This window comes from Notolepis coatsorum, assembly GCF_963971535.1.
Source record: "Notolepis coatsorum genome assembly, chromosome: 7".
Lineage (NCBI taxonomy): Eukaryota > Metazoa > Chordata > Actinopteri > Aulopiformes > Paralepididae > Notolepis > Notolepis coatsorum.
Genome location: NC_140171.1, coordinates 96,330,439 through 96,356,935, shown reverse-complemented (window position 1 = coordinate 96,356,935; position 26,497 = coordinate 96,330,439). Strand labels below are relative to the sequence as shown.

The 26,497-nt window shown below is 41.3% G+C and overlaps 1 protein-coding gene across 2 annotated transcripts in view; it reads left to right on the top strand.

The window, feature by feature from the left end:
* mark1 (MAP/microtubule affinity-regulating kinase 1) overlaps positions 1-26,497 on the top strand; it is a 279,824-nt gene that overhangs the window by 221,086 nt on the left and 32,241 nt on the right. For both annotated transcript variants that reach the window (XM_084319310.1, XM_084319309.1), the window contains exons 13-14: positions 8,304-8,485; positions 23,866-23,957. In XM_084319310.1, coding sequence (XP_084175436.1) covers positions 8,304-8,485; positions 23,866-23,957 — 274 coding nt within the window. The remainder of the gene's footprint in view (positions 1-8,303; positions 8,486-23,865; positions 23,958-26,497) is intronic.

Sequence of the window (26,497 nt, the reverse complement as noted above, 5' to 3'; positions counted from 1 at the left end):
TATTGGTCAAGTTTTGGGTGGGACTTGTTTGCGTCCCTACAGCTTCTTATTCAATTGAGCAAGATGCTCGGTTATGTCACACAGCCAGTTTGCATCCGACAGTTCAGACAATATTTCTTCAACCCTTTGTTACCTATTCCGCCTGGATCTTTTTCGTATTTTGGGCTGTAAAATTGTCAAAGAATGTCTGAGGAGCAAGTGCATTTGGCTTTTTTCCTTTGTTACTTCATCAATACCTCAGATGTTCAACATACATGTATGTGTAAGAATGTGTAATAACTAAGGCTGTCAAAGTTAAAGCTTTATTAACGGATTAACCCACAATTATTTTAACGCCGCTATTTTTAACCCAAGATTAATGTTTAAAAAAACATTTTTTTTTTTTTTTTTTTTTTTGAATAAACCAGAGCTCTTGGGGGCCACATCAAATGATGTGGCGGGCCACATTTGGCCTGCGGGCCATGAGTTTGGCCTGCGGGCCATGAGTTTGACACCTATGCCATAGAGCAGGGGTTCCCAAAGTTTTCAGGCCACGACCCCCGAAATAACAGTGTCGGAGAGCCGCGACACCCACTATTATAGGAGGTAAAAAGAAATCTAAAAAATTATTATTTTATTTTATTTAATTTAATTTTTATATAAATGGAAATGTATGTTTGAAACATGCAAACGTTCAAACGCACACACACTAATAAGCATTGAAGGCTTTTAACCAGGGCCGGACTGGGGAAATCATTCAGGCCAGGAAATATAGTGCAAATTATACAACGGCATGCAAATTTCTCGATTCTTGTAACTGAGGGGTTACAAAACCCTGACTGTATTAAAGATTGTGATAGATTAAACCACTACTACATATTATTATTATTACTTGCCAGACAGTACAGTTATTATGGCAGACACTCAAATAGACGGCACGGTGACAAAGAGATATCATTTACAGTATTTTATTATTATGCAGAGATACAACTGATAATTACTGGGTCGCTCTTTTATGGCGAATGATATTAGAATGTCAGAGTATCAAAGTCAGTGGGAATGAATAATTCCTAGGCTAAGTATACTAGACCGGACGCTGCATGGCGTGAGATGGCAATATAGTGGGGCAAACGAGGGTATAGCTGGAGACTGGTGATTTCCTCCCACAGAGTTGTAAGCTCCAGAGGAATGAAGAATAGACGGATACTCAGGCTGGTCACTTGAAGAAAGGGGTTCTCATACGGATCCGGTCCTTATAATCCAAGTGCTCGGTAGCAGGGTAATAGCTGTAATCCAATGCCCGATAGCAATGATGATAGCCAGCCAGCTTCGTCCCCGAAGCTAGCCCGATGTAGATCTTCAGGGTAGTTAAATCCAAACGACAATGGTATTAACGATGCTCTTCTCCACGGTACTACGTTTCCACAAGTCACTATAATCCACCAATAATGGTTCTACAATATCAAAGTAGTATCTAAGGAGCTACTAGTTATCCATAACGATACGCCGCGGGCCCGCGGTAGGTTCCAATGCTCACATGTCCAATAGTTCTGCTGCTAGGTTCACCTCGTGTTCGGATACTAATTACGTTAAGTCCACACACACTTGTTAAGGTTCACGCTAGTTACTAAACGAACAAACTGCTTGTTAATGCTGCACACCGAACGAACTGCTGTAATACGATTCACACTAAATGACTAACTCTTTACTTCACGTTAGGTTAGGTCGAACTTGACTCTGCTACTAGACGAACTGGGTTAACGTTACTGCGTTAACTGTAATGACGAACTGCTACTGTTTGCGCCTTCCACAATATATATACTTAGAGGGCTTTCTAGGGCGCGACCGAAGCTCTTGTCCGGAATCAATGCGCTGGCCCCAGGCATGTCTCAACTTGTCCAGACTCGTCTTTGAACTTGTCTGAGGGGCGCGATTCTTGGCGCCGCCAATGTCAAGGGCGTTATCCAATGAGGAAAGCGAATAATGTTATGATTCAAACGGAGGCTTAAAGGGATATAGCTTATATATATAAATAATATACAAGTTATATAAAACAATAAAACGTAGATTCTCAGTGTTAATCTGGCCCTTCACAACAATTCTGATTGGCTGAAACAGTCCATTTACACGTATGTATAGGGAACAATCCACGCTCCTGCTCCCAGGACCCGCCCACAACCGAATCACATCACTCCGCGTCTCCGCCATGCGGATTCTTCGGAGAAAACAAGATGGCGGACAATAATCTTTAACAAATGGATATGTTGATAGCGTCATAACGACTAAATATAAAGCGATTCTGTCACGGCGAATGTCTTAGTCCTTTAAACAATGTTGGATGATGTAATTGATGGGTCATGAGTCATTGTAGAACAAAAGAAAAATCGCAGATTGATTGATTGATTATTTGCAATTTTATTTTAAATTTCTTCTTCCTTCCCCCTGACTGCAGCGCTCACTCTCACACTGTCCGACGCTGGCGTACCCACCCACTCCCACCCCCCCCACACACACACACATACACATACACACACACACACACACACTCCTGTCTGCAACGGCGGGGGAGAGTCAGACTGAGAGAGAAGCAGCTGAGTGCTGCGCTGTTTTAAGTGGGCACCGGCGTCACCCAACCGACCTTTGGGAGTCGCTGTCCACAACGTCCAATCCCCACCCAACGGCTTTCCCACCCTCTAACACTGCCAATTGTGTTAGTATGACGGCCGGCCAAGACGGTAGCAACACCGAGAGCTGGGCTCGATACCAGCATCTCCTGCGTTAGTGGCGAGCGCCTTGCCCACTGCGCCACTCAGCCGCCCAACTTCTTCCACATTTCAAATACCATCACAAACCTGGTGAGAAATTACTTCCAAGATCTGCAAATCTGTATCAAAACAACAGAATACACAACATCATGGCAATCTTTGGAAGTGGGAATAATGGCTGGATGTACCCCACTAGCCTTCACCATGGCAATGGAAGTGGTCATTCGAGCCTCCAAGTGGGTTGTGGGAGGAGAACGTCTGCTATCTGGACAGCGTCTACCTCCTATTCGCGCCTACATGGATGACATGTCAAGAGCCTAGGGCGATGGTACAACATGAGCCTCAAAGACTCAGACCAGAGTGATCAGCTGAGGGAAGAAACCATCAAAGGCCTTGTCAGCATAGACAAGACCTTGCTCCCTGGAAAGTTGAAACTGTGGTGCCTGCAGTTTGGATTGCTCCCCCGCCTGATGTGGCCTCTAACTGTCTATGAGATCCCCATGACCAAAGTCGAGAAGCTGGAGAGGACAATCAGTTCATACATCAAGAAGGATTTGTTGCCATGTCCACAACCAAGCTTCTCAAGGGGTTGGGAGTGCGAGGACAGGCGTTCCGACAAGCTGTCGAACGAAGCAGCAGATGGCTATGGATTAAGAGAAAGGACCCCAACTGGGCTGCAAAATGACCAAGGGGTAAAAGCAGAGGGGGGGCACACCTGGGACGCCAGGTGTTGCCGTTGAGCCCTTCGGAGGTGTCGTGGGCCTGTCAATGAAACACCAATGAAGGAGGGTGCCCACCTGAAGACCCCAGTGAAGCTTTTACCACTCCCCCATTCACTACCAAGTGCTGATTATCTAAGGCAGGGGTGGCCAAACCGTGGCTCGCGAGCCGCATGCGGCTTTTTGCCCGTCAATGTGCGGCTCTTCCATCCATTAAAAATTAAAAATTATAATTTTTCTTTTGTAATTTTTTTTTTATTTTTTTATGTCACTCATTCCACCAGGACATAGAATAAACATTTAAAAAATTGTCCATTTGCATGTTCTTGTTATCTGAATCTAGGGACATATATGGATCAGTGTCAGAAATAGTGTGTCTGTTACTAGGCTTGAGTAAATTGTAATGAACCAAAGGAGAATATCAATTCTATTTAAAAAAAAATTATCTTTGACTGTGAATAACACCATGCTAAAATTGACTAGACCTGAAAAATCTAAGCAAATGAATAAAGGGAAGATGATTAAACAGAAGGTTTTGTAGATACAGTATTGAATTCTGCCATCTTTTTTATAATGTAAATTTCAACACCATTTTTCATCGTATTGCAACACCGTTTTTCGCAAGACGTTCACAGAAAGGTAGAGAAACTAACTGCGTTCTGTTTTATGGCAATAACGTTCAGGTTTGTGGGAGATAATCCCAAAAAAAAAAAAAGGAAATCCAGAAGTCAGATGATTGACAGGGGCTGGTGTGAGCTGGGTAGGGTAGTTTTTTTCGAAAGCCCAGAGTCTCTTCCTTCAAAAGACTACACTCACTTTTGGCTGTGCCACTTCCTCCTGTCAATATGCGCCGGTTTCCGACTCAATGCCCTGAGATTTCTATAATCTTAAATTTCAATATTTTAATTGGTAAACAAAAGTAATGCTGAAAATATACACTTTTACTGTATATCTCGGGCTTAAGAGGTTAACCCTGTGAGGCCCAAATTAAAAAGACATTAGCAACTTCAGAGGCCAGAGGGTGGGACATATAAACACATTTACTATCAAATAGCATTGTGAGGCTGAACAACAGGACCAATTTGACTATACATGTGCTTAATCTTTTTTAAATAAACATAATTTTTTTTAAATGGCTAAAAGTTATTTTGTAATTTTGCAACCGTGGGTCTCACAGGGTACTTTTACCCTGTGAGGCACAAATAAAAAAGACATTAGCAACTTCAGAGGCCAGAGGGTGCCGTGACTGAAAAAAAAGGTTTGAGAAACGCTGGTATATGGTGTGGCTCTTTGTGGTACCACAGTCATTTTTGTGGCTCTTAGTCTCTGACTGGTTGGCCACCCCTGATCTAAGGGATTGTACTATCTAGTCCTATAAACTCAACTCAGTCCAGGTTCTGTTCACATCAACATGTTTCTTCTCAACCCTTTGTCATTGATCACATTGTGCTTCATGATGTGAAAATGTGGAGTATTCTTACATTTAATAATAACTTTATTTATATAGCACCTTTCATACATGGATTGCAGCTCAAAGTGCTTCACAGTAGGGCTGCAACTAATGACTAATTTGGTAGTCGACTAATCTGCCGATAATTTTTTCGATTAGTCGACTAATCGAAAACCAATGTAAACAACAACAACAATTTTTTTTTTTTTTTTTTTTTTAATTACCTATCTTTGTGAAAGTGGCTTCTCAGCTCTGGTCCAGCTGAAGACAGAGCAGAGGAACAGATTGGACATTGAGCATGACCTCAGAGTTGCTTGTCTACCATCACCCCAGACTTTGAGACTCTTGTCAGGACCAAACAACAACATCATAACATGATGATCCCATAGCAAATTAAAATAATGACTCATGAAATATTTGAATTTGGATCTTTAAGCCACTTTAAATGAAAATGTATTTGAAGAACAATACAGCAATCACTCATAACAAGATAAATAAATTAAATAATACAAATTAAAGTGGAAGTGTACTTTAAATAACTTTTGTTTGCTGTGTGTGAGAGGAGTCCGTGTGTGTGTATGTGTGTGTGTCTTACTCTGATCGCTGTGAGAGGAGTGTGTGTACTGTGTAATTTGTGTGTGTGTCTTACTCTGATCACTGTGTGAGTGAGAGGTGTGTACTGTGTAATTTGTGTATGTGTGTGTGTCTTACTCTGATCGCTGTGTGTGAGTGAGAGGAGTGTGAATGTGTGTGTGTCTTACTCTGATCGCTGTGTGAGTGAGAGGTGTGTACTGTGTAATTTGTGTATGTGTGTGTGTCTTACTCTGATCGCTGTGTGTGAGTGAGAGGAGTGTGAATGTGTGTGTGTCTTACTCTGATCGCTGTGTGTGAGAGAGAGGAGTGTGAATGTCTGTGTGTCTTACTCTGATCGCTGTGTGTGAGTGAGAGGAGTGTGTATGTGTGTGTGTCTTACTCTGATCGCTGTGTGTGAGTGAGAGGAGTGTGTATGTGTGTGTCTTACTCTGATCGCTGTGTGTGAGTGAGAGGAGTGTGTGTGTAATGTATTGTGTGTCTAGTCTGATCATCATCTCCTGCAGGGGAACAATGTTTTCAATGTCCAAAATTTGCTATGGGATCATCATGTTATGATGTTGTCTGGAACCCTGAGAAGCCACTCTCACAAAGATAGGTAGTGCACAAAAAAAAAAAAAAAAAAAAATTAAATAAATTTTTTTTAATGACTAATCGACGCAACAATTTCTCGTCGACGATTTTTTATAATCGACGTCGTCGATTATGTCGACTAATCGTTGCAGCCCTACTTCACAGCAAATAGCATAAAATGAACATAGGCATAACATTTGCATACAGTTGACCGAATAAAAGCAATACATAAAGTGCAGACATAAGAATAGGTATAAAAGACAATAAAAGTAGTGCAATGTAGAAAGTGCAGACATAAGAATAGGGATAAAATAAGTACAATGATGCTCGAAAGCATGTGAGCAACACTACTTGTAAAATAAGTACAATAAGTACAGTGTTGCTCGAAAGCATGTGAACCCCCCCGGAACAGTCAGTCCCCCAAACACCCCACACATCAATCCCCACCACATCCCCATCCAAGACACCCCCGGGCCCCTGATAAAGCATGTCATGACCGAAGGAAAACAAACAGGTTTATTGTTGTTCAATATGATCGTCTAATCGTGGTCTGTTTTCAAACACTATCCCTTTAAAGGGGAACTATCTTATAAATGGCCTTTTTGAGTGTTTAGCATTGTTTCCTAGCTATGTGAACTTATATTAATATGATCTATGTCTCAAAATTCTCATATTGGCGCATTCTTCCAATTCTCCTCTCACAATATTCACCCTCACTGAACTGAGTCATCTGAAAATGTGCACGATTTGTGATGTCAGAGAGACACCGCTGCATGTTAATGTTCAGGCGAACCAGAACCATTACCATTGTGGTTGGAGCCCAGGCTCAAAACGGCTTAAGATCTTGAGGTAGAAAAATGCTGTTTTTGAGGACTTGATTAGAAATACAAAACAATGAATAAAAAAAAATATATATATTACAGAGGTGTTCCATAGACTCACAGGAATTGTGTAAAAGTGCCCAAATAGTGAAAGAAATAGTCAAATAGTTCCCCTTTAAATACTGATCCATCAGTATTTAGTTATCAGAATATAACTAATAATGACATTCTCATAGGTATTTAGGTCTTATTTCCCAGTGTACCGTGGTAATCTCCTTTTGTAATGGTTACACACCAGATTTCTAGCTCACGCATCAAACTGATACTCCTTTGCATAATTTTTTATTTAACCAGGCAGGTCAATTAAGAACAAGTTCTTATTTACAATGACAACCTGGCGAGAGGACAAAAGGGCCTCTCGAAGGGTAGCGGGGAAAGGGGACACATTTTTTTTAAATAAATAAACTACAAATAAATAAACTAAAAAGAACAATCTAGTTAAGACTATTGGCACAGACTATACAAACATCAGAGGTATGGGAAATAATTAAAACGCACACCAAACAAACCACCAAGTAGAATTATAATGTAAAACATTGTTGTGAGATGTGGACGTCATATGAAAGTGGCCCAAATCTCAACTGAAAAGATCCGATTCTATGTGATTTGCGGTGTTCACACAGTCGTGAAACAACAGATCTGAGTCGCATATGAGTCACTTTTGCCTGCAGTGTGAATGTAAGTTCCAGGAACCTTGTGTAGCCCACGTGACCAGTCCCAGGAAGTGAGTGCACTGCTACAGGCAGGCAAGCACTACCGGAGTCTCATGGCCGGTAAAGAGAGACTCAGAAGGAGCTTCTATCCCCAGGGTATCGGGATGCTCAATGACTATGTAACACTAACCCATCCACCTGCACTCATTGCACACACATCCACATGCACACACTCACTTTAAACAAACACTCACCTTAACACTCACTTTAGACACTTTAAAAAATGTAACACTAAAGAGATTTGCACTACATACATTATTTGTGTACCTCATTGTCTGCATTTTTGTACCTCATTGTCTGCATTTCTACTTCATTGTACTTTCATTGTACTTAGGTTGTACTTTAGTTTGTATATTGTATAGTGTTGGGACTTTATTCCTCCGTTACTTACTTTTTTCTTACTGTATGAAGCACATTCTCTGGCTCATACAGAACCAAGCATTTCACTGTAATCTACATGTACTTTATATGTGACAAATAAAAGCAAACTTGAGGACAGAGCCTACTGTCCTCCCCCTGTCAGGTTAGACTGCAGCTGCTGCTACAAAATATACAGGGGGGTCGCTCGGTCTCCTCTTTGAGACGTCTCTGGTGTTTCTCACCGTGTCGTTCTGTCATTCTCCCGTTCTCAGTGGCGCCCTCTATCCCGCCGGCAGTGTCGTACACCAAGCGGGCGCAGGCCAACAGTGTGGAGAGCGACAAGAAGGAGGACTGGGACACCGCCCGCAAGCCGGGAGCCAACGGCTCTAAAGGAGACACCCCCGCCTCGCCACTGGGGGCACAGGAGAGGAAGAAATCTGCAACAGCCTCAGGGGTGAGAGGGCAGGGGTCACTGCAGGGGTGAGAGGGCAGGGGTCACCGCATGGGTGAGAGCATAGATATCTATATAGAACACTAGATAGCTTACCCGCGCTGCCGGCCAATGTAGAGCGACGTCGTCGTAGGGCGGCCATCTTGCTCGAGGCAGCTCAGCTACTGATAACATTCATGTCTACTTTTTTACTTAAAGACATTCTTTTCTTTTTTCTTTTTTTACAAACCGCTTGAATCATAGCCACGTTAATAATGCTTGTAATAAACCAACCCGATTGTAAATCCGTCAATATTTCAGCGAGTTATGAGTATTTTTGTCTGTGCAGCTCACTCACCCTCACTCAAGGCTGACTCGAGCAAGATGGCGGCGGTTCAGTGACGCTGGTGACTCCGCCTTAAGCTATCTAGTGTTCTATATAGATATCTATGGGTGAGAGGGGCAGGGCTCACCATAGGGGTGAGAGGGCAGGGGTCATCCTAGGTTCTCACCTAGATATGGGAGGGGGGGGGGGGGGCAATATTTGTCTGCTTTGGTATGGGAAATCACATAAGATAAATGTATCAACTCAAATACTTGTATAGCCCGAGATCACATGGAATAGCCCCCATGAGATGTACAAGTATTCTTATCAGTCAAGAAGAAACATCACAATAGATCAAAAACCACCATAAGGGCGGCTACGTGGCGTATTGGGCAAGGCGCTCGCCACGAAATCTGGAGACGCTGGGCTCGGCTGTTCGAGCCCAGCGCTCCACATTTGCTTTCAGTTTAGCTGGTCGTCCGTACTAATACACATTGGCCGTATTAGGGGGTGGGAAACTGATGGGTGGGGATCGGGCGTTGTGGACAGCGACTCCTACAGGTCGGTTGGTGCGCCTGCGCAGTAGAATCAGGAAGTGTCGGGGGCAGCGTGAGCCTCCCACGCGTTACTCCTCGCCACTGAGAGATCGAGCTGCGCAGGTGAAAAGATGCGACTGCTGTTACCTCAAGTACCGGAGGGGACTTGTGCTATGTATGACTTAGTCCACATTGCAGCCGGCTTGTGGGAGGCAAGAAACAGCGTTCGTGACAGCGGAGGGTTGAATTGGATGATACGAAATTGGGATGGGAGAAAATATGGAAAATGGGAGAAAAAGTGGATAAAAAAAAACAAAAAAAAACACCATAAAATCCAAATATGCAACACTCCCAGACTTTCCCCAATGAAGATGAGGAACGACTCACTAAAAACCTAGCCTAACTTGGAGGATTGATAGATGGATGGAGAATAGAACAGGCGAATAATTGGAATGAATGTACATGTAATGAAACACATATATATACACATACATTGTATTTAAGGTACATAAGAACATAATTTTTTTTAGATAAGAACAAAAAAAAAGTATTAAAAAAAAAGCATAGGAAAACTTGAGGGCGATGTAGAGTGGATCCATCGCGCCTGTGGTAGTCAGGTGTACGGAAGCGTATTGCTGCCACACCAAAATATCCGTATCACGTTATAACATAAAGGTTTCACGTTATAACGTGATAACTTCTTGTTTTAACATAACACGTTTCACGTTATAACGTGATAACTTCTTGTTATAACATAAAGGTTTCACGTTATAACGTGATAACTTCTTGTTTTAACATAAAACGTTTCACGTTAAATTATTATTTTCTTTTAAGTTATTTTGTGCATCACTCTGTTTTGAATTTGATGCAAATTTGCAATGCATGAGGGTCATCCGTTTGTGTTAAATGGCTGCATAAAGCAAGCATTTGTTGACTCGCATGTTAAAACTTGGAACTTGAAAAAGATACGTTTAAGGTAGTAAAAAAATATATATAATAAAAATGCGATTAATTTGCGATTAATCGTGAGTTAACTATGGACAATCATGCGATTAATCGAGTTAAATATTTTAATCGATTGACAGCACTAGTTATAACGTGAAACATTTATGTTATAACGTGAAACCTTTATGTTATAACGTGATACAGATTTTTTTTGTTTTCTGGTGTGGCAGCAATACGCTTCCGTACAGGTGCTATGTAACATTCAGCCACTAGATGTCACACTGGCGCACCAGCATGTCATTTATCCAATCGGGTGCATTCCATGAGGAGAAATGGGACATAGGAAGGGGATACATGCATGCAACATGTAAACAACAACATACATTTTGGACATGCTAACGTTGATTAACACTTTGATCGCCATGGGTTAACTTCATAATTTACCATCCCTCGCCATCTCTATTTGTCTATGGAGAAGTTCCCCTTCTTTGCAGGGCTATAACTTTTTTAATTCTATTGCTAAATTGCCATTATTATGGCCCATTCAATGTCCTATATGTATTGTTCAGGGTGTAGCAACGTTAAACTTTTTCATTCACATATTCATACTAAAATATGGTCTAAAGTATAAGTATGTTTTTATCGTTTTCTGCAGCTTTCTTCAGAACGTGATTTATAGCCCTAAATGCATTATATTGATGATCAAATACAGTTTGGTAGGAATCTGTGCGAGATAAAAAATGTCAACTGGATGTGCTTCTAGAAGTTTCTACGTATCATCTGATGATGACCGGATGGGCGGGGGATCGTTTATAATTCCGTGGGCAGCGTTAGATGATTCATCCAGAGTGGGTCATATGTTCATCATAGCAGTTTATATGGAACACGTTAGAATATAACGCTGAATCTTACCGTGGCTTCCTCGCGCCGCTGGCAGATGAGCGTGGAACAGAATTTTTTCTATTATGGGATGGAGAAATGCCCGATCCATTTTCAGGTTGTATAATAGTATATACGTCCAAATCATGTTGTTTTTTCGAGTTATTTGCACCGATCGATGTTCACTGTGTCAAGACGGAGTCTCTCTAACGATAGCGAGTGCCCGGACCACATATGGATGAGCACTTCCGGTTCAAAGGGTCATTTCCGGTTGGCGATCTGCCGATCGGCCACCAGATGGCGCTCTTGAACCGCTAGAGAGTTGAGTGGAGCTTTGCAGTGTGTCTCAGGGCTCCGGAGGGGAAATATGATTTCGATCACAGATTTTTGAAATATTGACATCAAAGACGAGTTACGGCGTCTTCGGCAGAATGAGCATGGCTAGGAATGACGTCTTAACTCGTCATCGGCGATCATAGTGTTCATTTAATTAATCAAAAATGTGAAATATAAAGCTTGAAATATCTCACTGTGTAATGAATCTATATAATAAATGATTTTCACTTTTTCAATAGAATTATTGAAATAAATAAACGTTTCCTCTATTCTAATTCATTGAGATGCACCTGTATGTATGTATGTGTGTATATATATATCACTGATTCTTGAGTCGGGACAAAACACTTTTTAAATATTATATTTTGAGAATACACACTATATTGATTAGAGTTATATGTAGACATGTACATACATGTACAAACATGTAGAGAATTCACATGTTTCCCTTTGAAACTTGATTTGTGTTAACTCCGTCAGACACACAAAAAAGTGTATAATTCTAATTATTCCAGTCCAACAAGAATCTAAAGTTCTGAAGTATGTTGTAATAGTGTTTAGTTACTTTGGTATGCAATAAAATATAATATATAAACCTCTGGTGTAATTTCACACTATTCTGAAAACCCAGAGTTAGAAATATTTGCATTTTCAAACTTTGTTTTTAATGTTGATATGATAAAAAAAAATATCATTAAGTAAATAAGACACAAGAGGATGAAGATCTAACGCTCCTTTATTACTTAAACAACATAAACTGAAGAAGGAATTTGTATTTTCCCCGGTGTTGACAAAGATCTGACGGTGTTGACGAGAAACTGACAGAGTTGACAAAATTGGATTTGCATCTCTGACACATTTTTTAAACAGATGGAAGTGACAATAATAAGAACTAATAACTCCTTGTCTTATACTGAACATTTTGTTAACTCAATTGTAATAAACAACAAACTTTACATACACCGTTTCCAACTATTACAAAATGCACCGTTTCCAACAACAAAAACAGTAATGGAGACCAGGACCCCTTCTTCTCGTCCCTGTTTTCATCTACCTCTTCTACACCACTTCCTGATCTTCACTTTCTCACCCACTTCTCCTCTTCCTTTCCTTCTGCATTTCTGATTAGTTTCACTATGATGTCTTGAACTGGGCAGAAACAGACATCCTTCTTGCCACGTTTGGGCTGAACCTTTTCTGTTGGACCATGGGGATGCAGAAATTCCACTTTCACATCTTGTTGCTCATTATCCACATCGATGGTCTTGGCTAGCCACCAGTGGTCATCATATACTACTGCTAACTAGTCTCCATTACTAAGGCTGCTAACAGTCGTTACTGTCACCATACCCTCAGGACCTTTCAAAGGTTCTTCGTCCAACTCCTCCATTACATCTTCCATCTCCATACCCTCTTCCATCTCATTTTCCATCTCCTCCCACAACATGGCCAGAGGTCTCTTCTTCCTTGCCCTCCGTGTATCACTCTGCTGTTCTCCTGGGTTGCCATGGTAATAGGAGGTAGCTGGGCAGAAGCACTGGCAATCCAACATCTCGCTGCAAAAGCAGGATACTGTAGTTGTCTGTGGTGGATCCTGTCCTTATGTGCGATGATCTGGTGTATTTGTCTTGTTGAGGGAAGCGGTTTGAGAGGATTCATGAGAAGTGTGTCGTATCTTTGCATGTCTTCTTCCACAATGTGATACAGCTGAACACCATTCAGACAGTTTGAGACCTTTTTGAAGAATGTGTCCATCCGTCACATAATTTCCTCTCAGGACCAGGTTGTCAGCTGTTCTTTTTACTGTTCCGCCAATGCCGTCTGGTGCGCCCTTACCATGAGAAGTGGGGGAGAAGTTCCACGTTGTCCTTTCAAACCCCAGTGTAGGTGGGATACCAGACAGAAGAAAAAACGTCTTCTTGTTCTTGTTTGTTCTTGTTTACTTGGACCATCAGACCAAAAGTGCATGGTGGTAACCTGTGGATATTTTGTCTTGATATCTTTTAGGACTGGATCTATTTGTGTCCAGATTGCCGCAGCATCCTGTCTCTTTGACTCTGATAGGTATGGAGTGTTATCTGTGGCAGATTTCGAAATGGCAGGCCTGAACTTCAGCTTTATATTTGAATTTCCAGGATTCTGAAAAGTCAACATGGACGATTGCTGTACTTTCATCACAGGACTCAATTGTGTTGCTGTATTCTTGGTTTCGCACTGAACACACATGTGTTGTGGTTTCCTTTCTGAGTTTTTGCTCATAGAGTTTGATGAGCTCTGAAAGGCTGCCTCGGTGTTCGGCGAGCTTAGTGTTGATGTCCATTCCATTGCGTGTGTCTTCTTGAACTCTCTCCCACTGCCTCCATTGAACATCGATTTTGTCTTGCTCTTGGGTTGTAACTGTACCTTTGTTTAGACATTGTGAGCAGGCATGAAGAAGGCAGGCCTCACTTGCTGGAGAGCAACAAACTAATTAAACTGTCATCCAGTTTGTTTGACTTCACAACACCAGACATTTTAAGGACCTTGAGCATTAAGCATGCATTTTCATGTATTTGACAGACATGTCTTCCGATCAGATGCTTTTGGTGCTGTGACATACAGTAGAAGGGCCTCAGAGCACAGAATGAAGAATTGCTCAGCTTTACAGTGGGGTTCTTAATCTGGATTTCAGTGTGGAGGTTGAGCATAGAGTCTGGCAGGATCATTCTCTGCCGCTTGATCTTGTTCCTGGTGATTGTGTCAGTCTTATCCGTCGTCACACGTGCAGAGTTCAGGAAGAAATCCTGAACAGTGTGTTATACCCTGTATGAATGTTGGCTTTTTCTGAGGCTGCTCCTTTTCTCTCATTAACTTGTAGGTTAACCCAAACTCTTTCATTTGTTGAAGAAGGCCTTTTGGATTTTCGGATTCCTTACTTTGCTTTCTGATAGCATCTTCTTGTTTCCGTGCCTGGAGAGTTCAGTGGTGATGTATTTGTAGCCTTTTTTCTGCACATTATTGTTTTTATCAGGTTGTTTCGTTGCTTTGTTACATTTGTAATCTTCTCTTTCATAGTTTTTATTTCTCTTGAATGCCTTTTTCGCGTTTTACTTGGTGGCTTTTCCTGTCTGAGAGACTCCCTGCACTGTCTGGCATTGTTATCTAGAATATCCTGATCTGATTTTTATCTGATCCTGATTTTTCTTGAACTCTACACTTGTGACAACTGATAAGATTGAGACAACTGACTAGCAAAATATTATCCTGTTGATCACTCCATACCAGGGGTCAGCAACCTTTACTATCAAAAGAGCCACTTTTCCCCCCTCCCACAAAATAAAATGCTCAGGGAGCCGCACAACCTACCCTTAAAATGAAGATAACACAGTGTATAACGTTTTATATATCCCCAAGCATACCCCACATTTAGCATAAAACGCCTGACAATTGCATACCCAAAGTAATTTGCGATTTATTATACTTTATACGTATAGCACACAGTTTGTTGCATTAATGGAATTATAAAGCAACAAATGGAAAATGTTTGACTTTTTATTGCTGTTTTTACCTGTTATAACAAAGGAAAACCTCAAACTCTTATGAAGAGGAGAAAAAATACTATTTTTAAATAAAACACAGAAGAGGAGACAAAACACTGGTGTTTGTAGACCGACTTTGAAATAAAACCCTGAACTATTCAGGTATATTTGAGTCCTTCCCTTATTTGTGGAACATTTATAAAATAAAACGTAGTCTACTTTGAAAAAAGACTACCATGTGTAGACCTACTTTGAAATAAAACACAGAAAAGGAGAAAAAACACTGGCATCTGTAGACCTACTTTGAAATAAAACCCTGAACTATGCAGCTCTATTTGAGTCCTTCCCTTATTTGTGGAAAATCTATCAAATAAAAAGTAAATTTTTTGTTGTTTGCAAAAAAACAGCAAATTTTTTGTTGTTTGTATTACACTATGGATGGAAAGAGTCAGATAAAGGATGATGCAGCAATCTACAGTAGACACACATGGACCAGTTCTATATTAAGAATTATTATAAATATATTAAGATGAAATATCCACAGTTTACCACTGTGCACCTTTGCTCTGATGATCTAAGTTGTAACTGAGGGGTACAATTCCCTGACTGTATTAAATAAGTATGGTATCATTAAACCACTACTGTCTTATGTACATTACTACTGGCCATACAGTACACAGGTATATGAGATGAACACGTCCACAATAACACGGTTTCACACAAGTACTCGTTTAGAAGAATATTTATTAGCAGCAATAATATTATATTACATTACTTTACTTAGAGTCGCGCTTGTAAGGCGAAGAATGTGCATGAATAGGTCAAGAGCGTAAGTCCATTAGAATATTACGCAGGAGATAATGAATACCACCTGTATCATAGGAATTATATCTATGGTACACTAGTAGGGCAGCGGGAGATACTAGTAGGGTTCCCACCGGTTGTAAGCCAGCAGGGGGAGGAATGTTCGAATGCAAACTCTGGATCAACGGGGAATCAATAAGCTCCAGCTACGGGAGACGGTACATTACTCCCTTGATCGGCAGACGAAAGCAGCAGCTGTAATCCAAGTATGCGTGCAGCATAGGTGAAAGCCAGCCAGCCTCTCCTAGAGACGGGCTCGAGTGATGCTCCTCACGGGTTGATCCCACACAGCAGTGGGTGTAGACGATTCTCCGCTCCAACAGCCACAGGACCAAAGCAATAATCCAGTCGGAAAGGGCTCTGCATTCACCGGTGTAGATTCTCCGGTGCGCAGTACTTCACCTTAACTAGGTCGAACTTGACGTTATTACACTAAGCTCTGACACTTTACTGTCCTATTCGCACGCGGTTATAAGTGCTCACTTCACTTGGTCGTTGACTCGTGATGAAGGCTTTACGTTTGAGGGTAACACGTTTCTAGGTTAACTTGACTTTAGGCTAAGTGCTGCTGTATCCACCTGCGACGTATTTATACATACAGTGAATAATCTAGTACCAGCCTTATTCCTGTCTCGTATTCTTGCGCAGAGCCGGGCATGTTCAGGCAAGCCTTGGCGGTGACTTTGAACTAGACCTTGGGGGTATGGCAGTGGCGCCTAGTGGATCGCTATCCAATAGGAGAACGAAATATTATGGTCTGTACTAGGTAAAAGGGATATTCCGTGTATATGTACAAAGAATACACAAGGGATATCAGACGATATACAAATACTATGCAATATTTATCAAGTAATAAATATATATATTCGGTTTAATCTGATCCTTCGTAACATAAGTAAACAGTATAAGAAGAATAAATCAAATCAAATCAAATTAATTTGTAAGGCCCGACAACACACGATTAATGTCCCCATGGGTCGGACACATCTTATTTAAACAAGTCAAGAAGAAACATCACAATAAGTCAAGAAACAAAACAAGAACACCATAAGGTCCAACAAATTAAAAATAAATGCAAAATAAATTAATGCAATGCAAACACTCTCAGACATACCCCACGCGAAGGTAAGGAAAAACTCACTAAAACCTAGCAATAGGAAAAAATGCACCACAGGCAATGTGGAGGAGAGAAAGGCCAATTCAAGGGGGGATCTCCCTTCTTAGATGTCGGTGATAGTAATGTTGCAGACAGACAGTTGGTAAGCATTAGGGGTGGGATGATACATCGATCCAGATCGATATATCGATCCATTATCAATAATCAAATAGGATCGATGCAACGTAAAAAGATCGATTCATATTGCGATACTCTTATTTTGAAAATCCTTTGAGTCATATCCGCCGGCGCCCAGTATTGTGAAACTCCGTAGCAGAACGGGCGGAGCTAACAATATACTCGTTATCACCATACATAACGCTTATATTGAAACACGTTGACATTAGGGCCGTTCTTTCAACCTAAAAGTGCACTTTCTTCAAACTCGAACCTAAATTCCATAGCAACCCGTGTTACCAAGTAAACAAATCACGGAACGTTAGCCACGTTAGTTAGCCAGCACCAGCCAGGTCCCGACGTTAGCTCTCAGAACGTTAGCCACGTTAGTAGCCAGCACCAGCCAGGTCCCGACGTTAGCTTTCAGAACGTTAGCCACGTTAGTTAGCCAGCACCAGCCAGGTCCCGACGTTAGCTCTCAGAACGTTAGCCACGTTAGTAGCCAGCACCAGCCAGGTCCCGACGTTAGCTCTCAGAACGTTAGCCATGTTAGTAGCCAGCACCAGCCAGGTCCCGACGTTAGCTCTCAGAACGTTAGCCACGTTAGTTAGCCAGCACCAGCCAGGTCCCGACGTTAGCTCTCAGAATGTTAGCCACGTTAATTAGCCAGCACCAGCCAGGTCCCGACGTTAGCTCTCAGAACGTTTGCCACGTTAGTTAGACATAAAACAATTGTAGGAAGTTTGGGAGAAAAAGGGGTTTTAGCTTACGTGTTGTGAGTTCCAAAACATTTTACTTAAGTTTAAAGCTCAATATATAAAAAGTGAACAGGAGGTCTATTTGTATTAAAAAAACAATAAATTGTTTTTCATTTAAATGTCTGGAAGAGCTCAAAAATAAAAACATCAATTGATATTTCCGTAGCCTTTTTTTTGTTGATCTAAATGTGACTGATTGTGTTAAATGGGCACATAATATCGCCTCATATCGATCGCAGGCACCTGAATCGAATCGTATCGTATCGTATCGTGGCAGACTTTGTGATATCGGCAAATATCGTATCGTTGTCCAAAGAATCGATATCGTATAGTATCGTGATGAAACTGTTGATTCCCACCCCTAGTAAGCATGCACTCATGTGAGTAGTGAAACACAGATGAGTGCATGCAATAGCAACTGAACATTTAGAAAAATTTAAGATAGCTGATAGCGATAGCAACTGAACATTTTGCGAGATTAAAGATGGAGCTGATAGCGGATCTATTTGAGGCAAAGAGGGTCTCGTCCACCCCGTCTTAATCACGGGACGTTCAACACTCTGGTCATAACTCCAAGACAGCCAGAGACAAAGGGACAGGGGGCGGCGCAGAGAGGGTCGCAACCTCCCCGTCATAATCGCGGGACGTTCAGCACGCCGGTCATCACTACGAGACAGCCGGAGACAGGAGGGCACGCAGAGAGGGTCGCATCCTCCCGGTCTTCATCACGGGACGTCCGACACTCCGGTCATCACTCCGGGACAGCAACTCACAGGGAGACGGGGAAACGGGACAGGCGTTAGACAGCTCGCGTGATTGTAATGGGCGGACATAGCAATAGATACAAGTGGTAAGCATATGTGTGTCTTGTATCCCTACTGGGATATGAAGGGCAACATGGAACTCCTTCCCTGCTCTATAAGAGGCAAGAGTGTAGATGTTTGGTAGTGAAAACTACACACTGCACCATTGTGATTTTACATCAATCAATCAACCACGTAGACAAGTGATATATTTAAGCATTACATCACACGCAGGAGTGGTTTGTGACCAATAAACCATGCCTAGGGGTGGTTGTTAGGCCCGAGGCGCAGCCGAGGGTCGTTAGACCCCCCTAGGCATGGTTTATTGGTCACAAATCACGACTGCACGTGGTGTAAAGCTTTTATACAACTGCCAGATTCATCCAACCTTATTTCTATACAATAAACACACATTAATCGAAGATTTATTGAAAAAACCATCCGCCAGAAAAAGTAGTTCCCACAACTCCATGTGGAAGCAGCTTGAAGTGCATCCAACCAAACTAACACATCCAACTGTGTATTATTGGAATGATTGAGAGAAGTTGCCTCATGTGGAAGCAGCTTGAAGTGCATCCAACCAACTAACACATCCAACTGTGTATTATTGGAATGATTGATTGAAAATTTATTAAAACGTTTTCTTTGCCCTATAGGAAAAAAACGTTTTCTTCGCCCTATTTTTTTATTTATTTCTTTTAGCCTAAACTTAACCAGTTGGAAACCAGGGGTACAGTAATAAAATTAGCAATCAACCAATCAATCAATTCAATAGACCATGCTCACTTAAAACAGCGCTGCTTCTCTCTCAGTCTGACTCCCCCGCTGTTGCAGACAGGAGTGTGTGTGTGTGTGTGTGTGTGTGTGCGTGTGTGTGTGTGTGTGTGTCACAGTGCGTGTGTGTGTGTGTGTGTGTGTGTGTGTGTGTGTGTGTGTATGTGTGTGTGTGTGTTTGTGGGTACGCCAGCGTCGGAGAGAGAACGCTGCAGTCAGTAGAAAGTAGGAAGGAAGAAATTTAAATCAATCAATTAATCTATCAATCAATCCGCGATTTTTCTTTTGTTCTAGATTGAGTCAAGACCCATCAATTACATCATCCAACATTGTTTAAAGGACTAACACATTCCCCTTGACAGAATCGCTTCATATTTAGTCGTTATGGTGCTTTCAACATAACCATTTGTTGTCCGCGATCTTGTTTTCTCCCGGAGTGAGCCGGGGAGGGTTATGTGATTTGGTTGTGGGCGGGTCCTGAGCCCAGGACCGTGGATTGTTGCCAATAAAGACGTGTGAATGGCCAATCAGAATCGAGAAATTTGCATGCCGTTGTATAATTATATTTATGTATTAACACATGTACCGGTATGTATAGAGTATAGGGCATGTGCTGGGAAAGTAAGACAATTATTCAATAAGCAGACCACAGCCTGACCATGCTCTAAAAGTCAGAGGTGTATTGTAATGCATGCTATTATGTGCAGATAAAACTCTGAAATAAAATTTAAATCCTTTACCATGTTCAACATTTTTATAATAATAGCATATATATATGAGGTTATTGATGGATTTGTCAACTCCGTCAGCTTACACGTCAACTCCGTCAGACACATAATCTGATGGAGTTGATGTCTGACGGAGTTGACAAAAGGGCACACATTGTCCCTCCAAGCCTGTATTGTGCACTGCAGTTTTTTGGCAGTTGCTAGCTGTCTTAATAATCTCACTGAAACACTTGAATTCAATCCACTATTGTTTTTTAAAAGTATAATAACGGAGAGATGGTGTTGACATGTTCCCGCTGTGACCATAGGAATTAGGGGTGTAACGGTACACAGAAGCCACGGTTCGGTACGTACCTTGGTATTGGGGTCACGGTTCGGTACGATATTATTATTAATATAATTTGTTTGTAATAAAAAAAAAATTAATATATATATTATATTTATGATAATTATTATAATTATTATTATTAAATAGAATAATTTTCTATAGGCTTGCCGTGGTAATTAGTGATACTGGTGTCATTCTGTGTTCAGGCATCCACTTGCTTACTGCCCCTTTAAACTTATCCTTGCTAAGTTTCAGTTTCACTTCCAGAGAGAATTTAACTTCACGAGACTGAATACTAGAGAACAGATGACATATTACAACAATGGCAGAGGATTATTTGGATTTAAACTAGAGTTGTTCCGATACCGATACCAGTATCGGAAATGCCGCCGATACTGCCTAAAATGCTGGTATCAGTATCGGCGAGTACCCTCTAATTCTGCGCTCCGATACCATATGACGTAATTTATCAACAACACTGCGGTCTGCTGAGTGAGCATTATAAAACAAACGTGTTTTTAACCGACGTGAATTAAAGTGTCAATGCCATTTGTCATTTTAACAGCAGATACTTTCTTAAAATGCCATCGTCCCGACAGAGCGCTGTTGACGGGGAGCTCTGATGGGTTTGCTTGGTGGTGTTATTAGCATTGAACAGCTAACCGAAAGATAGCGTTAACTAACGTTAAAGTTTTAGCTTTAACGTTACCTTGGCTAAAGTTGGGGCTATTCATAATCCAGCAATAATGGCTGCAGACCTGCAAGCAAAGTACAGCAAGTTGGCAAAGGAGTATTTCAAGTTAAATCACATTTTCACCAGTAACGTTAGTCTTTCCATCTACCGGTAGCTCATGCTAGCTAACCTAGCTCACCTTAACGTCGTCACTGATCGACCACCTCGCATACACAATTAATGACATGTTGCGGACAGCCATATCGGTGACAATGTTTAGCTTTTAGTGCCAAATGATAAGAGTCTGAGGCGGAGTCTCAAAAGAGAATGTTGAATATTTATTGTGCAAAAATCCCAACAGAGCCTCTGCTACTTAAACGGAGCCTTGTGGAAGCAAGTGCAGCAACGAATAATGTCCGTGTGGAACTAATGTGCCAACAACCTTTCTGTGGGTGAACTCATTGAGATAGTTTTCTATTACTGATACTAATACTAATCTATACAATCACCTGTTGTTGAATAAATACCATTACTTTATAGTTATTACTAAAAAAAACAGTATATATAAAACAGTAGCTGTATAAAAATTTTTTTTTAAAGTTTTATAATTTTTTTTTTTTATGTATGCACTGGTATCGGGTCAGTATCGGTATCGGCCGATACCCAAAGCTTAGGTATCGGAATCGGAAAGAAAAAATGGTATCGGAACATCTCTAATTTAAACACAGTGGAGCTCAGATGATCTGTCCGGAAAAGTAGGTTCTTCTTTTTATTTGATGAGCTGTGCCTGTGGCTGTCCGGCGGGGGAGAATGTTGATGTGTTTGTTGGCGCGTGTGTGTCGGCGACGCGTGTGTTTATTTTCATTGGTTTCATTTGGTTAACGTTATTGGGCGCACAAGAAAACGAAAGAAAACTGTAATGATGACCCTGCAGCTGTTCCAATGTAAATGTGCCTGGCTTTCTCCTCTGTGCACTTTCGCCGCTCTGAAGTCTGAGCTCGGTGTGCCCGGCCACGCGCGCTGTTCTCACACGGACCTCGCGAGTGCCTGTGTGTGCGCTGTGGGGCTTATTCGTCGCATGGGTGCGCGTACCACACCGTGACGGCCGTACCGTAAATTCGCGGGACGAATACATGTACCGTTACACCCCTAATAGGAATATTGACATTGTTTGTCTAAAATATCAAAAAGTATCAAATTTACCAGACCATGTGTGGTAGTGTTGCATTCACCACAGGCAGGGAAAGGAAAAGGGGTCCTCGGGGATAGAGCTGGCCATGCTATTGCCTGATTTAATTAGGTTTGTGAAAAAGTCTGACTGAGTTGACATAAACTGAGGACACAACTTTGATAGGCAGATTTCTATGGAAAATATTATTTGAGTTTCATGGCATGCATTGTTTTATACATTTATAACCCTTATCCTTGATTTGATATGTATGTTTTCACAAGTGGAGAGGTTTTTCAAGCTTTTTTGGGCTGGTCAATAATGTGACTCTTGCTGAGGACAAGAAAATTAACATGGGAGCTTCTAACCACAGATTATACATTTAAACAAATATCCCCCCAAAAACAAATGTATGTGCTAAAACATAACATCAGTATACACCTCAGTCTGGAGGAGGGATATACCAGACTTGGAAATAGATTTTGATTGGCAAGAAGTCTGGGCAAACGTTCGAATTGCGTCACGTAACCCGGACCATCAACAAATTAATCTTAATTATATTCATAGGACATACCTGACTCCTATAAGATTGAACAGAATGGGACTTAAACAAGACTCCCTATGTTCCTTATGTACAAATGGGGATGAGGGTACATTCATGCACATGTATTGGGATTGCCCACCGGTTAAGATATTTTGGAAAGAAGTGTCCCAGCAATTATCAGTATTCTTATCTCTGAACATACCTGTACATCCCTCTGTATTGCTGTTGAATGATGTATTTCAGTTTGCAGCCCCTATACAGCTAAAGAGACTAGTTTTATCCGGTCTCACAGCTGCTAAAAAGCTGATAGCATCACGATGGATTCAACCGGAAAAAATTTGCCGGAAGGTATGGGTTCTTACCTATCTCGATGTGATTTATCTAGAAATATCTACAGCAATAATTTTAGGTGTCAGTGAAACCAACATTGCAATCTGGTTAGAAGTGGTGGAGAGAATAAAAGCTAGCATATGAAGTGTAGTGCCTGGTTAGAAACGAAAGAAAATGGATGGATTATCCAAGTGGGGGTCCGGGGGGGGTGAGCGAGCAAGAGCATATGTATGTAGGGTATTAGATAGCAAGTATTAGGTATATATCTCGTAAACTATATTTATAATGATTCAAATGGTGATTTAATTGGATGTTTACTGTTAATGCTTGTGAGTCTAATTTGTTATGTTTATGTTTATAAAAAAAAAAAAAAAAAAACATCAGTATACACAATACCTTTAGATTTAACTTTGAGTGCATTGTCAATCATTATTAATTTATTTATTTTTGATATAAATGAGACTTTTCTATGTAGGACATGTTTTGTCCCGACTCTCAAGAATCAGTGATATATATATATATATATTGCTAGTATGGTCGTGAAATTGGTATTAAAATGCCTTAAATGTAACTTGTTGAAACCTGCAGCTGAGAACATTGTGTATGTTTGTGTCCATGACAGAACAGTGGCGCTATGACGCGAAGGAACACGTATGTCTGTGAGCGGACGAGTACGGAGCGCTACGCTGCCATACCCAACGGCAAGGACAGCAGGTGAGTTCCACCTTAACACACCAAACATCCGTTCAGTACGGAGCGCTGTAATTTCCTGCAACGTAAAAAGATAATTTCAATAAAATAGCAAATACAAGGGTAAGTTTCAAATAAGTTGTTTATTTATGTACATTGACCTGTTCGTTAAAATACCGCGGACTAAGCGCCTGCCTACCACCGCAGAGTCACTGGTATCGAATCCTGCTGTCAGCGGTACCTCCGGCTTGGTCGGTCGTCCATACTAACATTTACATTTTTACATTTACATTTAGTCATTTAGCTGACGCTTTTATCCAAAGCGACTTACAAGTTCTGTACGTCATCAGGAAGGATACAACTCTATCAGCTGAGTAACAATATTCATCAAAGTGTTGCGTACATTGGCACATACTAACACAATTGGCAGTGTTAGCGGGTGGGAAGCCGGTGGGGTATGTATCCTGGTCATTGTAAACATCTCTTACAGGTCGGTCGGGGCACCTGCTCAGCGAGGAAGGGAACTGGGTGAGGTAGTGTGATCCTCCCATGCGTTACACTCCCCCAGTGAGAGTCCTCGCTGTCAGGTGAAAAGAAGCGGCTGGCTGACTCCACATGTATCGGAGGAGACATGCGATAGTCTTCAACCCTCCCTAGGCCGGCAAGTGGGGGGAAAATGCACGCAACGACCAGGAAGGGAATTGGCATAACGACTAAATTGGGATGAGAGAAAAATACAGGTAGATCAAAAACAAAAGATATATCTGTATGTTGCGTATGTCATTAATGTCATTATGAATTGAAAATGGGGGATCCTGATGTAAACAAGAGGAAAGTATTTCTCTGGTCTGCATCCCCTTAACTCATTCCCCGCCATTGACGAGTAGGCCGCCAATCATTGGACGCCAACAACGAGTATACTCATTATTATTATTGTTATTTCTTTTATTAGCTATTTCCATTCATAATCATCCAGGAAGGCTGTGCAGGCTGTCCTGAATGGGTCTGAGATCGCAAACATCCAATACCGCCGCCTGCCGCCTTGCGGACAGCATTGCACATCCTTGGAAACTCTCTGGCTCGTCGATCTAAAAAGTCCGGTCTGGGTTTTCCTAGTCGGACATGGCAAGCGGTTATAACACATGGATTGAGGATAATCAAGCACTCCCGGTTCATGTTCTTTCGTGGATTATGTTGGCAACACAATCAACATCAATACTTGGAATGGCGATCAGATAATTGGAATATTCTTTTTGGAGCTCATCCTAGTCGAGGTAAGGGCTATATGGTATCAATCTTGCGTTGATCGAAGAATCCCTTCCCCGCGATCCGGACGTATGTGTGTGTGTGTAACGTATTCCGTTGGTGACGATCGAAGCATAGAAAACCCCCCCCACCCTTTCATGCATGCGTGATGAAACATAATACCGATAATATAGCATTGATTTCAGATTGATTGTTGATCCAGGCGAGGAACACCACGGTTTCTAGTGAAATGCATTAAACGCTGCATAGCGGCGTTTCCCGGGATTAGACAGAATTACTCAAACTATACTCATATTCACCACGGTATAAAACGGGAATGTATGGATGAAAAAAAATATTTATTTTTCACAAATTGAACGATGGATACTCGATGTCAAATGGGCAATAGTTTTATATCCATAGCTATGATATTTAATATAGTTTTAGCCCTGCAAACACCGTCATGTATCCCTATTCTCTGGCGCTGAAAGTGTTAACAATTGTGTGTATTGAGCCATACTGTATTGTACCCATTCTGCAATCTGTTAATAAAGTTTTCAATTAATCAGTCAGGGGAGTGTCATGGTTTCTCCATAGAGCCCCGTTGTACTTTTTTAGCGCAGCAGCTCGTGCAGGTAAGGGGGAAACTTAGTCACGTGACTCAGTTGGTATTGCTGATTGGCTTGAACACGGTATATTTGTATACAGTATACAGGTCTATATGGCTGCACAATAGTTTAGCGTTGAGCACAAAAGCATGCATACACACTAGGGATGTCCCGAGCTGATCACGTGATCGTGATCGGGGCCGATCACGTGATTTTCCGAAGATCGGGATCGGCAAAAAAATAAATAAAAAATCTGCCATTTTTTTATTTATTCAACAAACATGACCATGTTCACGTCTTAAACTCATACTGAGGCCTTAGTTTTGGTTTTAAATTGCATATCATCATTCATTTATTTATTGTCACACAGAGCAGAAGAATTCAGCCAAAACAAACCAATAGTATCCAGCTGCAGAACGGCAGACCAGCCACACTCTCAGACCCAATTTTTTTTTTATTTATTTATTTTTTATCCCAATTTCTCACATTACATTCACCCTGAATGTTGACGTTATCCAGGTGAAAAGTTAACTTCATAAATCATTTGATGTATAATTAAATCAAAGGAAATGCGTTTGGGTCTGAGAGTGTGGCTGGTCTGCCGTTCTGCAGCTGGATACTATTGGTTTGTTTTGGCAAAATTCTTCTGCTCTGTGTGACAATAAATAAATGAATGATGATATGCAATTTAAAACCAAAACTAAGGCCTTA